This window comes from Cervus canadensis, chromosome 6, assembly GCF_019320065.1.
Source record: "Cervus canadensis isolate Bull #8, Minnesota chromosome 6, ASM1932006v1, whole genome shotgun sequence".
NCBI classification, from domain to species: domain Eukaryota; kingdom Metazoa; phylum Chordata; class Mammalia; order Artiodactyla; family Cervidae; genus Cervus; species Cervus canadensis.
The window spans coordinates 36,166,637-36,180,627 of record NC_057391.1 but is presented as its reverse complement, the minus strand read 5'-3'; the positions used below and the strand labels follow the sequence as shown (position 1 = coordinate 36,180,627).

The 13,991-nt window shown below is 36.0% G+C and overlaps 1 protein-coding gene across 1 annotated transcript in view; it reads left to right on the top strand.

Annotated features, from left to right (window-relative positions):
• The window catches only part of TMEM62 (transmembrane protein 62), a 33,631-nt gene that overhangs the window by 12,809 nt on the left and 6,831 nt on the right, over positions 1 to 13,991 (top strand). Inside the window, exons 6-9 of the mRNA XM_043473011.1 lie at positions 2,386 to 2,594; positions 6,296 to 6,455; positions 10,456 to 10,569; positions 12,751 to 12,835. Of these exons, the coding sequence (XP_043328946.1) occupies positions 2,386 to 2,594; positions 6,296 to 6,455; positions 10,456 to 10,569; positions 12,751 to 12,835 (568 nt within the window). The remainder of the gene's footprint in view (positions 1 to 2,385; positions 2,595 to 6,295; positions 6,456 to 10,455; positions 10,570 to 12,750; positions 12,836 to 13,991) is intronic.

The window sequence follows — 13,991 nt, the reverse complement described above, 5'->3', positions numbered from 1 at the left end:
TGGACTGCAAGGAGATCCAGCCAGTCCATCCTAAAGCAGATCAGTCCTGGGTGTTCATTGGAAGGACTACTTCATTGATGTTGAAGCTGAAACTCCAATCCTTTGGCCACCTCATGCGAAGAGTTGACTCATTGGAAAAGACCCTGATGCTGGGAGGGATTGGGGGCAGGAGGAGAAGAGGATGACAGAGAATGAGATGGCTGGATGGCATCACCAACTCGATGGACATGTGTTTGAGTAAATTCCAGGAGTTGGTGATGGACAGGGAGGCGTGGCGTGCTGCGATTCATGGGGTCACAAAGAGTGGGACATGACTGAACGACTGAACTGAACTGAACATATACTCAGATTTTTTTTCACAAAGTACTTACTACAGTACCTCACAATCCGTGGTTAGTTGAATCCATAGAAGCAGAACCGAGGTTATGGGGGTCTGACTGGGAAGTCATACTCAGATTTTCGACTGCTTGAGGGTTGGTGCCCCTAGCCCCTGCATTGTTCAAGGGTCAACTGTACTTCCGTTGGGCTTCCCTCATGGCTCAGCTGGTAAAGAATCCGCCTGCAATGTGGGAGACCTGGGTTCGATCCCTGGCTTGGGAAGATTCCCTGGAGAAGGGAAAGGCTACCCACTCCAGTATTCCTGCCTGGAGAATTCCATGGACTCTGTAGTCTATGGGGTCACAAAGAGTCGGACACGATTGAGAGACTTTCACTTCACTGTTAATTAAACAGCTGTTCTATATCTTGGAAAGTACTTATTCATTTCAGTTGGCATTTCTGGAAACTGTGTAAGAGTTAAGCTTGAAGCCCTTAATTAGTTGGCAGCTGTAATTACTTTGAACTAAGACCTGCCTGTTCACGATAGTGAGGCTGTGGGCTGGACTAGAATTGCTTTTTACAAGGTAGCCTTCCTAAACCTTGTTCAACTTCTTGATTTCTTATATATGCTACAGTTACAAGTTAAGTCATGTTAATTATGAAACCATTTCCTTTCTTTCACTTCCCACCTGCTCTCCTGTGTTCCACCCTAGGGTTTTATCTAGAGTTTGTCTTACTGAAAGAAACTAACCTTTATCTGCCCTTATTAATATTTAAATTTTATTATGTATTGTTTAGTCACTCAGTCATATCCAACTCTTTGTGACCCCATAGACTGACTGCAGCACGCCAGGCTTCCCTGTCTTTCACCATCTCCTGGAACTTGCTCAAATTCATGTCTATTGACTCAGTGATGCCATCCAGCCGTCTTGCCCTAATATTATGTATTAGCACAATAGAAGAGTTTTTTTTTTTCCAGCTTCACTGTGTTGCCTGTGGGATCCTAGTTTCCCAACTAGAGACTGAACCTCTGCCCTCACCAAAAGAAAGTGCAGAGTCTTAGCCAATGGACTGCTAGGAAATTCCCTAGAAGAGTTTTTAAAAACAGTTAGTATATTAGTAATAATAGACTAGGCTTTGTTGTGTATGCAGATAAATCTAGAAATATCAGTGGCTTAACCCAACAGATGTTTAGTTTTTTTTTTTTTTTTTTTCATTTTTGTAAACTCATACTGGGAGTATGACTCATAGTATGAGTCGGGGAAACTCGCAGCCACAGGGTCACTCTGGGATTCAGACTTCCTCCATCTTATAACGTGACTATTTCAACACCTCAATTCCAGGGCAGGGAAGAGAGCATGGAGAACTCATACCCACTCTTAAGTACTTTGGACCAGAAGTGTGATATATGTCACTTCTGTTCACCGCCCATTGGCCAGAACTAGTCACATGGTCCCAACCTAATACCAGGGAGACTGGGAAATGCAGGGGAGCACGTGGAATATTTGGTGAGCACTATTGCTTCTGCCATAGCTAATCATTTTTCTCCTCAGTTTTAAAAGTTAGAAAATACAAAACTTTGCTTACTCTTTAATGAATACCTTTCAATGTGCATTTAGAAAATCAAAACCACTTAACTTTTGCTATTTTCTTTGAAATTATAGAAATAAATGTTTTAAAGAAGAATTAAACGTTTCTAATTGTGCTCATTTTAATATTTTATGTAGCATTGTTGACAGGATAAAGAATGTTAGATGTTAGGCTTATGACGAATATTTTAGGTTCAAAATAGTCTTAAAGTATAGAAATCAAATGATTTAATTCAATAAACATTTATTTAAAAATTAAGAGTACATGCTATACACCAGGCATGATTTTAGGACACAGTGAAAATTCATTGTTTCAGTCAGATCCCAGTTGTTGTGACAAATGTCACAAATGACAAAATGTAAAAGTGAAAGGTACAAGGAAAGAAAGAGGAACAATATTATTTACTCTGCATTCCAATAAATAATCTCAGAAAGTATGATTTTATATTTTTACCTTTGTTCTGTTTTTATCCTTCAGTCCCTCTTAAAATATGAAATGACTAAATTACCTCATTGTTCTCTGGTCTCTAGGTACCGGATCTTTGCTTTTGATCATGACCTCTTTAGCTTTGCAGATTTGATCTTTGGCGAGTGGCCTGTGGTTCTTATCACTAATCCTAAGTCACTCCTGTATAGTTCTGCTAAACATGAACCACTAGAAAGACTCCTTCACTCAACACACATCAGGTATGTAGCAATTTTTCAGAATTTACTTTTAGTTTTAAGTTATTGATAGAGAAAAAGTCATTGTGATTACATTCTCATGTGAAAGCTATGAGATGCCCCACTTTAGTTTTATCAACAATCTAAACATTATATACATAGCCTACTGTTTCATTCCCATTCAGTTAAAAAATACGTAGTTTTTAAGCTGCTGAAATTAGAAAAAAATTTAGAAACCCACAATCCTACCATTATTGTTTCTTTTATTCCAGCTTCTGTATATGCATGTTTTTACATTGCCATAATCATAATGTATCTATTCATTTGTATCCCACTTTAACAAATTTATATCATATATCAGAAATATATATTTAAAATTTTTTCTACATAGCCTTTCAAAAAAGCAAAAACTATATAAACCTTATGGAGTTGAAAATTCATTTGGCATATGAATTTGACAGTATATGTCAATGGAATCTTTTTCTTTTTTAATTTTTTCTGGCTCTGCTGTGCAGCATGGGGGATCCTGGTTCCCCAACCGGGGATTGAACCTATATCCCTTGCAGTGAAAGCATGGAGTCTTAACCACTGGATGTCCAGGGACGTCCCAACTTATTTTTTATTGAAGTATAGTTGAATTACAATGTTGTGTCAATTACTTTTGTATAGCAAAGTGATTCAGTTATATATTTATATACACTCTTTTTCATTTTCTTTTCCATTATGGTTTATCACAAGATATTGAATATAGTTTCCTGTGCTATACAGTAGGACCTTGTTGTTTCTCTAGTCTATATATACCAGTCCAACCCTCTCCCACTGCCCTCCCCCTTGGCATTCTATCTCTATGTCCCTGATTCTGTTTCTATTTCATAGATAGGTTCATTTGTGTCATGTTTTAGATACCACGTATAAGTGATGTCATAGAGTATTTGTCTTTCTCTTTCTGACTTACTTCACTTACTATGATAATCTCTAGTTGCATCCATGTTCCTGAAAATGGCATTATTTTGTTCTTTTTTATGGGTGGGTAGTATTAAATAGAATCTTAATGAAACATTACCGTTCCTTTTGGAAAGAGACTTATAATCGTTTGCAAACGTAAGGGCACTTGTTTTAATATACTTTTTAAAATTTTATTTTGAAAAGTAGCATGACATAACTTTTGGAAAATAGGGTAATGGGATTATATGTGTATTCCTGTCCCATCCCCCATCCCCTAATAGAACTACTGTTAACATGAGTTTTCTTTTCCAGGCATTCTCTTTCAGGCATGTGTTTACATAGTCATAATCATAGGGTACAGTGTATTCTAATTCCTACCTTTTTCCTGTCAACAGAGAGAATGGATCATAGTACATATAACTATTTTCCTATCTTCTTGGTGAACTTTTAGATTTTCTTCTAATTTGAGGATGAACATCTGATGCATATAGATTCTTCCTTCATTTGAATGATTGCTTTAGATAGAGTTCTAGAAATGGGATTCTAGCTGAAATAGTTTGAATTCCTTTGTGACTGTTGATAAGGGTTTTTAACTACTTTAGTTTTTTGCACCTAAAATCGTTACTCTTTTTAAAAAAAAAATTTGGTAAAATATACATAAAATTTACCATGTTAACCATTTTTAGTGTACAGTACTTTCATATTGTTATACAGCCATCACCACCATTTGTTTTATCTTCCAGAACTGTACTTTGTACCCATTCAACACTAACTCCCTATTCTCCCTCCCCCCAGCCCCCAGCAGCCATTATTCTACTTTCTGTCTCTATGGACTTGACTACTTTGGGTACCTCATATAGGAGAATCATCTATCTGTCCTTTGGTGACTGGTTTCTTTCATTTAGTGTAATGTCTTCACCCATTTTTTTTTTTTTTTTACAGATTTATTTGTTTATTTTTGGTTGCACAGGGTCTTCATTGCTGCACGGGCTTTCTCTAGTTGCAGCGAGCTGGGGCTACCCTCTAGTTGGTGATGTGCAGGTTTCTCATTACAGTGGCTTCTCTTGTTGCGGAGCACAAGCTCTAGATGCACAGGCTTCAGTAGTTATGGCTTACAAGGTCTAGAGCACGGGCTTAGTGGTTGTGTACAGGCTTAGTTGCTCTGAGGCATGAGGAATGTTCCCAGACCAGGGTTTGAACCCATGTCCCCTGCATTGGGAGGCAGATTCTTAGCCACTGTGCCACCAAGGAATTATGTCTTCACCAATTGTGACGCATGTGTCAGAATCTTCTTCCTTTTTAAGGCTAAATATTATTTCATTGCATGTATATACCATATTTTGTTTATCCATTCATCTGTTGAGGTGGCTTAGTTGGCAAAGAGTCTGCCAGCAATGCAGGAGACCTAGGTTCGACCCCTGGATCGGGAAGATCCCCTGGAGAAGGAAATGGCAACCCACTCCAGTATTCTTGCCCAGAGAGTCCCAAGGACAGAGGGGCCTGGTGGGCTATAGCCCATGGGGTTGTGAAAGAGTTGGACATGACTGAGCAACTAAACCTACCAGCCTATTCATTTGTTGATAGACACTTTTGCTTCCACCTTTTCACTATTGTGAATAATGCTATGAACATGTGTATAAATATATGTGTTCCAGTCACTGCTTTCAGTTCTTTTGGGTATATATTCAGAAGTGGAATTGCTGGATCATATGGTAATTCTGTGTTTAATTTTTTGAGAAACTGCCATACTGTTTTCCATAGTGGCTGTGTCATTTCACATTCTCACCAGCAGTGTACAAGGAACCTGATTATTTTATAAAGCAGGTACTAATTTATAATGTTACCGAGAAATAGTAGTGCAAATTTCACAGAACTCTTATCATTATTGGATACTGTACTTTTAAAAATATTTCCTTATTATTCTGGAAAAAAGGGTACCAAGCTGTTTTAATTTATTTCTTTTGATTACTAGGTAAGTGGAACATATATCTCTCAGTTATGTTTCTTGATAGGAGCTGGATATCAGATTTAGATTTAGAATAGTTTCTAATTTCTCACCTTTTCAGGTTTGCTGAGTTTTACAACTCCAGAAGCCACCGTTTAAAAAGAAATCAGATCATATGAATAGTGCCGTATGAACAGTTGCAGAGTGTAATGGTCTATTTTACAGTTGCCCTTCGGTATCTCCGGGAGATTGGTTCCAGGATCCCCTGCAAATACCAGAGTCTTCAGATGCTCAAGTCTCTTATGTAACGTGGTGTAGTATTTGCCTATAACCTATACTTCAGATCTTACCTAGATTACCTGTGGGCTTTTCTGGTGGCTCCGTGGTAAAGAATCTGCCTGCAATGCTGGAGATGTGTGTTCGATCCTTGGGTTGGGAGGATCACCTGGAGAAGGAAATGGCAACCCACTCCAGTATTCTTGCCTGGGAAATCCCGTGGACAGAGGATCTGCTGGGCTATATTCCATGGGGTTGCAGAAGAGTTGGATACAACTTAGTGACTGAATAACAACAGATTACTTAATACCTAATACAATTTAACTTCTGTGTAAATAGTTGCTGGTGCATGGCAAATACAAGTTTTGTGAAATTTTTCTTTTTTGAATATTTTCAATCCATGGTTGGTTGAATCCACAGGTTCCACATCTCAGGAACCTGAAGATCAACCGATGGAAGGTTTACTGTACTCACATCTTTTCAGGTTATAACAGGGTTATTCTTCTTTATAGAAACAATGGCAAATACCTAAAACCATGCATTTATGCTTTCATTTTAGAGTCTTGGCCTTTTCCTTATCCTCCATTACTTCAGTTGCAGTTAAGATTGATGGAGTTCATTTAGGGCAAGCTAGTCATTTGTCTGGTCCTATTTTCATACTAAAGTGGAACCCAAGAAACTACAGTAATAAGACACATAACATAGAAGTAATCGTTCAGGTAAGTTAGTAATTTTCAACTCGGTATGTAAATGATTAGTAACCACATTGAACTTTGATTTTTTTTTTTTTTTGTCAGTTGATTAAGATGAAACTAAGTAAAAAATTTTGAATACACTGGATTTAATATGTTCTGAACATAGACACTCAGGAGCAATTCTGCTGTTAGGCTGAACATTGGGCAGAGAACATGAGTGTGCAACTACCAACTACAGTTCCTTCTTTTTTAATCCCAGGGAATCACTCTTTTGCTTTCTTCCAACTTTGGCCAGAATTTCCCCAGTATACCTAAAGATAATAGAATAAGTCAGAAAACATGTATTTATGTGTTCACACCTTTGATTGCTGTCTCCAAGTATAGGAAAATTGTGTTTACTATTTTGAAAGCCTAGGATAGAGAATTTTCAAGGCATCAAAGAGATTTTTTGTTTGGGGAGTGGGCACTGAAAGTGTATGCAGTGACTGCCTGCCTATCCCTTTTCTGATTCAGCTTGTGGGGCATTTAATTCAGCAGACCTGCCAGAGTAGAAAGTGATCATCATTACCAAAATAGAGCAGTTTTATCAATACACTGAAACACGTTAGGTGATAGACTGTGCTAAAAAATTAGTTTCTGGAAAAAAAGCCTGTCCATCTCTACCACACTATGGTTTGATGACAGTTTTAAGCTAATCTTTTAATGTTAAGTCTTAGTTTGAAGGTTGCCAAGTAATCCTTCAGAAAACACATGTAATTATTGTCATCTTTTTTATATGTGTGTCACAGAGAAGGATTTTAAGCAGGAAGGAGCTATTTACTGAACTTCTTCTAAGGAGATGCCAGACACTTAGAATTTTTTTTTTTTTTTTTTTACCAAATACATGTAACAATCTTCCATGATTTAAGTTTTATCCCCGGTTCATAGATGAGGAAACAGGAGAAGGCACTTTGCAGTGCAACCCATCTGCTTAGAAGGAAGAAGAAACTCATGGGTAGGATGTGGAAGGAGGGGATGCTCTCCTTAATGTCTTTCATATTAGAAGTTGGCTTATTTTAAAACAACTTGAAGATATAAGTACACGTAGAATAAATTGTCTCCTATCTTTACAGTCACGGGGAACAAGTGAGAGCAACCATAGGAGACCTGCTCCTTATAGGAAGGTGGAACACCCAAATCTTTGGATTGCTTGTTTTTTAAGGAAGAAACCATAGTTCACATTCCTCAAAACATTTCTGCCTGCTTAGTTGAATCCTTAATAAAAATGTGAAATAACATATATTTTTATAAGTTTCATATTTCTCATGTTTTTGAGATGTAATTTATATTTAAAACCCCATATATTTAAGAGTACAGTTTGGTGAGTTTTGACTTTCTTAACATCCTTGAAACCATTACTACAAAAATCAATACCATCTGTCTCCCTCAAAAGTCTTCTTATACCCTTTTGCAACTGCTTTCCTTCCACCCCCATTTAAGGCAACCACTGATCTGTTTTCTGTCTACATGAATATAATTCCAAGAAATTAGTCTACTGTATACTAAAATAGGGAACCTAGTCCCCTTATTCATCAATGAGAAAATTGTGTCCTTTTAAATACAGTTTACCATAGATAAATCTGAGAGAAAAATTCATGGGAGAAGACACTGATTTATTTTATCTATGCATGATTTATTGATTATCTGTACATTTCCAGGCAACCTAGTAGCAACTAGACCTTTCAATCAGTTCTCAATGTGGTTCCTGAAGTAGTAGCGTCAGCATCACCAGGAAACTCATTAGAAGTCCCATCCCAAACCTGTGAATCAGAAACTCGGGAGATGGAAGCTAACCCTATGTTTTGACAATCCCTCCAGGTGATTCTGATGTGCACTAAAGTTTGAGAACCAGAATGTAAGATTATTGTGCCTGCTTTGCTAATTTAAAGAGTAAACTCTAGAGATCTCTATATCTCAAAGAGAATCTCTGCATTAAAATAAAAACTTAAAAAAAAACCCAAGAATATGTAATTCAGAGTAAGCACATTTGAGAAATAAAAGTTTGATAAACACCAGTGCAAGTTCTTTTTGCTATTTTATAGCTTTTCATGATAGGTAATTTTTAAAATAAATGAAAGAGATAATACTATAATGAATTCCCAACTTTAATGAATCGCCCAACTTTAAAGATTATCAACTCATGAACAGTCTTGTTTCATCTATACCCCATCTACTTCTCCCTGTACCACAATGTTATTTCATCTGTGTAAATATTAATATGACAGTATGTATCACTAAAAGATAACTATTTAAAAAAAGTAATGATAATACCATATCACACCTGAAAAATTAACACTTATACCTTAATTTCAAACTATCCAGCTAATGTTCCAGTTTTCCCATTTTGTCATTTATATTGCATTTGGTTGGTTCATATCAGAATTCAGGCAAGGCTCAAATATTGCATTTAGCTGATTTGTCTTTTCAGTTTCATAATCTATAGGTTCCCTTTCCATCCTCCTTCTTTTTTCCCCCTTGCAACTTGTTTGCTTTGGAAACTGGACCTTTTATCCTGTAGTGTTTCTGTATTCTGGATTTTTGGTGTTTGTATCCATGTGGTATTATGTAGTATGATTTTCCACCCCCTCTAGTTTCTATAACTGGTAGTTAGATTTTAAGGTTTGATCATATTTGAGTCTCTGTTTTTTGGCAGGAATACTTCCTTTGGTGTTTTATGCTTTTATCAGAAGCCTATAATAGCTGGTTGTCTCTCTTTTAAAAATATTAAAATTGATCACTGTATGTAGATATTGTTGACGCTACACAATGGTGTGCTGGTAAATGTTTAACCATTAACTTGGGGCATGTTTGAAGGGAGGAACTTGATTTATACCAATTTCCATACTATAAATATTCCTCCTGTAGCTGGTTTTAAGCTACCAACACACCAGCTGGTCTGCAAAGTTCCTGAACATGTAGCAACTGGCCCTTGTCAGACAAGCCAGTGCCGGCACAATGCTGGCGTATCCTCCGTTCATTATGAAGCACCCGACCAGCTTTTCACTGTGGGAATTCTAGCATGTACTGAGAGTCTGAGACTAGATACATTATTTCACTGGAGTTATAAACTGGTGATATTCAAATTGCCACTCTTAATTATATGAGTATTAATTAGAAGAGTCCCATAAAGAAAAAATCTGCCTCACCTAATTTGATACCCAGATACAGAGTTCATACAGGAAAGGCAGGATAAAGTCTTCATTCATCTTCCACCTTCCCTTTTCTAAACCTGTTTTCAGAATAATGAGTTCTCTACCATCTGCTAAAGGTAACCAAATGAGTCTTTTAGTATCATTATGAATTCATAGTTTAAAAAAACATGGTATGTTTCACTCCATTGCATTTATTCTTTTTGATGCTCAATTGTCCCATCTTTGGCTAGTAGGAGCCTCTCTAAGTTGGCCACTAAGTCTTCTGATACAATCCTAATAGTCCTTGTTAAGTTTTCTTGCTTTCTGGTACAAAGATGTTCCAAGCCCTTGTGCATTTCTTACTCAAGAATTGGAATCAGCTGCTTCTCTAAAGAGCATTGGTTTCTTGTAGTGGGGAATTTTATTTTGAGACCAAAATCTGGGCACTAGCTCAGCTAGCTCATTACTGTTTTTAGGTCTTTTCAATAAACAAAGGGAAATACCGATTTTTTTTTTTAAAGATTACTTTGTGATACACACCGATATTTCCAATTCAAATCTGGAATTACAAAGTTTAAAAGAAGTTTTATTTAAAATGCTCATATGTTCACCTGAAACTACCACACATTGTTAATCAGCTATGCCCCAGTACAAAAGAAAAAGTTTAAAGTTTAAAAAAAATAAGTACGAAGATACTCTGAAAAAAAATCAAGTTCTCATAGGAAGACTCAAAAATAAGTGAAAAAAGGTGTCACTTATTCTGAGATAACTGACGAAAATTATTGGAAACTTAATATTGGAACATTGTACATATTTGTATATGAGGGTTGCTTCCCTATTGTGCTTATTACTAGGATTCTGCTGGAAGAAGTAAGAGTGTTCAGCACATATTTTCAGCTCGAGAGGATATTCATCTCAGATTTGATCTCCTGGCATCATTTATTCTCCTTACTGACCATTGTACTGTGGTGAGTAAATTCAACTTAGTATTATACATGTTTTTACTAGATTTGGGAGGTCTAATGTCATAAATAATATATTCATGTGATGAGAAAGCAGAACTTTATCAAATTAAAAGTTTCGTTGTTTGTCTAGAAGAATACAATGACTTTAAATTGATTTGAATTAAAAGAAGAGGAGACATGGACATGTAGTACCTGTTCTGGAACCTGGTTCTAAGTAATGACATAAAACAAGGATAACTAAGGGAATTATAGGAACTGTGCTAAATTAGGATATTTCAAAAATAATATTTCTTCCTACATAAATAATACATGCTTAATATAGAAAAATTAGAAAATTTAGAAATAAAGTACAATGAACCCCACATCATTCTTTTATCACACTAACCATTATAACCATTGTATTTCTCATTACAATACTATTTGTTTATTTTTCTCTTATTTACATTTGGATATAAGTTTTTACTATAAAATGGTAATATACTTTTCATTCTCTTTTTCCATTTGATTTTTTCTACTGAGAAATTTGTTTTGATGATTTTCTTACATCAGATTTGTTTTATAAATGATGCTTATTGGCTGTATTATATTGTCATAGATATACCTTAATTTATTTGACCATTTCCCTATTGTTGAGCATTGTTTCCAATTTTTCCCTCCACTGTAAAAATATTCCTTGTTTCTGCATTTATTAGTTTTTTTGGAAATTTCTGGAAATGAATTGTTGGATCAAAGAATGGACACATTCTACATGCTTCATTTATTTATTAGATAATTTATATAATTATACAGATTTTAGAATTATTTATTATATTCATTGTATTTGGTTTGTTCTCCCTCATGAAAAGATAAGTCCCATGAGGGCAAGAATGTCTTTTTGGTATGCCTAACACAAGCAGACCCTCAAATAAGTATTTCTTGAATGAATAAATATATTTTTTTGTTTTTTTAGTTTTTAATATACACTGTCAAACTGTCTTTCAGAGAAGCTTTGGCAATTTACAGTCTAGTTTCCTCAGATCTCCCTCTCCTGGGTATTAACATAAAATGCACTACAATGTTGAGAAGAAAATTTAAACCCCCTTCATTCACCTTCCAAAGATAGCTTAATATCCTCTTATATCCTCACAGACTTAATGTGCATTACTTATTATTTTAATTTACTTTTATTACTTGTGTGATTGAACTTAATATGCCTAATGGACATTTGCATCTCATTTTTACAAATCATTTATTTTTCTTTTGGGGAATTTTAATAGTCACCTAGATCAGGTTTTGAAAACTTTGGTGTACTTATGAATCACCTGGAAATGTGAATAAGACGCTGATTCTGATTAGTAGAGTTGAAATGGGGCCTGAGATTCTGCATTCCTAAGAGGCTCAAGGTGATTCCAGAGATGACGTGGGGCCCATACTTGGAGAACAAGAACCTAGATTACATGTCTCTTTACTATGAATTAATCTTCAAGTGAGTGATTTCCTAGTGGAGAAAGCATAAGGAAATGCAGTCTCTGTTCATTCAGCTTGTAGTGTACTGCATACTGGGTTTTTTTTTTTTTTTCATTTTTATACTTTAAAAAAAAACTTTATTTTATATTGGAGTATAGTTGATTAACAGTGCTGTGATAGTTTCAGGAGTACAGCAAAGTGATTCAGTTATACATTTACATGTATCTATTCTTTTTCAAATTCTTTTTCCATTTAGGTTGTTACATAATATTGAGCAGAGTTCCCTGTGCTATACAGTAGGTCTTTGTTGATTATCCACTTTAAATATAGCAGTATGTACATGTCCATCCCAAACTACCTAACTAACTATCCCTTCCCGCCTTCTGCCCTCCCCCTGTAAGTTTGTAACACTCTTATAAGACTTTAAATAAAACAGTACAAATTATACTTAACCTAGTACACTGAAAGTGGACTATTTTAATTTGATTTTATGTAACTGTATGAAATTATTTAGTTTCAATGTTGGTCCAGGTATCCAAATCTTAAAAGACAAATGCTGAGGCACCTTATAATTATCTTCTTGGCTGCATCAGATTTTCAAGTCTCTTTGACTGTATATTTTTCTTATATAGTCACTTGTCCTAATGATGTCATTTCCATTTGTGTTAATGGGGCTGTTTATAAACACTGAAGATATATCCATGTGTCTGTCTCACGTTAATTTCTCTTGGTCTGCAGGCCCGGGTCACATTTGTGATGATTGTGCTGATGCAGCTCATCGTTCTCATTATTTTTCGGTATCAAGCATATCCAGAGCATAAAGGTTAGTCACCATGGGTTCCTTTTATTCTTAGAAGACCTTACTTTCGTGCATCCCATAATCTCCTGACTAAGTAAATATCAGTGCAGACTGTCTTTGCCTGATCTCTTGTGAGGTGCATCCTTCAAACTATAGTGCTCACTTCAAACCCCCTTTTCCGCACCATATTCTCCAACCATTTCAGGTCATAATGAACTTTTGTGTCTCTGAATCCCAAGAGCGCTTCCTAAGGATTAACTCTGTGTTTAACCAGCCAATCACCTTGTTTACATCACAACTTCAAATGTATATATTTTCTCCTCAATCAGACTCAAGTTCCTCAATATAGGAGCTCTTGTTTAGTACTTCTTTTCTGTTTTCTACAGCACCCAGCACTGAGTTTGTGCATTACAGACAATAAATATTGATACTTGTTGAAATAAATGTTCCTTATTCCTTCCTGACTTGGATGAAATCCTGGGAACTGATTATGGGGAAGGGGAGGACTGTAGTAAAGTTTAAACTATAAGATGATTAACTGCATAGGTAGTATACATATCCTACTGAATGTTTTCCTGCTTATATATATTTTTAAAAATTCTGTGAAAAAGTTCAAAAAGCATTGTTGCACAAAATGTAAACAAATAAATAATTGAGGGAGGGCTCAGCCTCATGTGGGACTACCAGTATTTTTGTATAGTTACTTAACATTCATAACGTATTTTTACTTATATCATCTTACTTAATCTTACAACAGTCCTGTGAGGTAGGTATTATTGTCTCCCATTTAAAGACTAGAAAACTGAGGACTGCAGAGTTAATGTAGGTTATCTAGTGTCTTATAGCCAGTAAGAGTCTGACTCCAGGTCAGTTCTTTTCTGTAAACAACACTTCTCAATCTGACTACACCTTAGAATGCCCTGGGGAACTTTTAAAATCGCAGTGTCTACACAGAACTTTCAGTGCTTACACAGAATGTCTGTGGGTAGGACCTAAGCATCAGTAGATTTTTTAAAGCTCCATAGATGATTCCAGTGTGTGGTAGGGCTGAGAAGCACGGCACTGTCCAAAGCAGTATCTCTCAGTCCTGCTGCCTAGAATCCCCTGGGTTGCTGCCTCAACTCCCCTCTTTCCCAGGCCAACTAAATCAGAATCTCTGGAGAGTGATGAGACTTGGGCA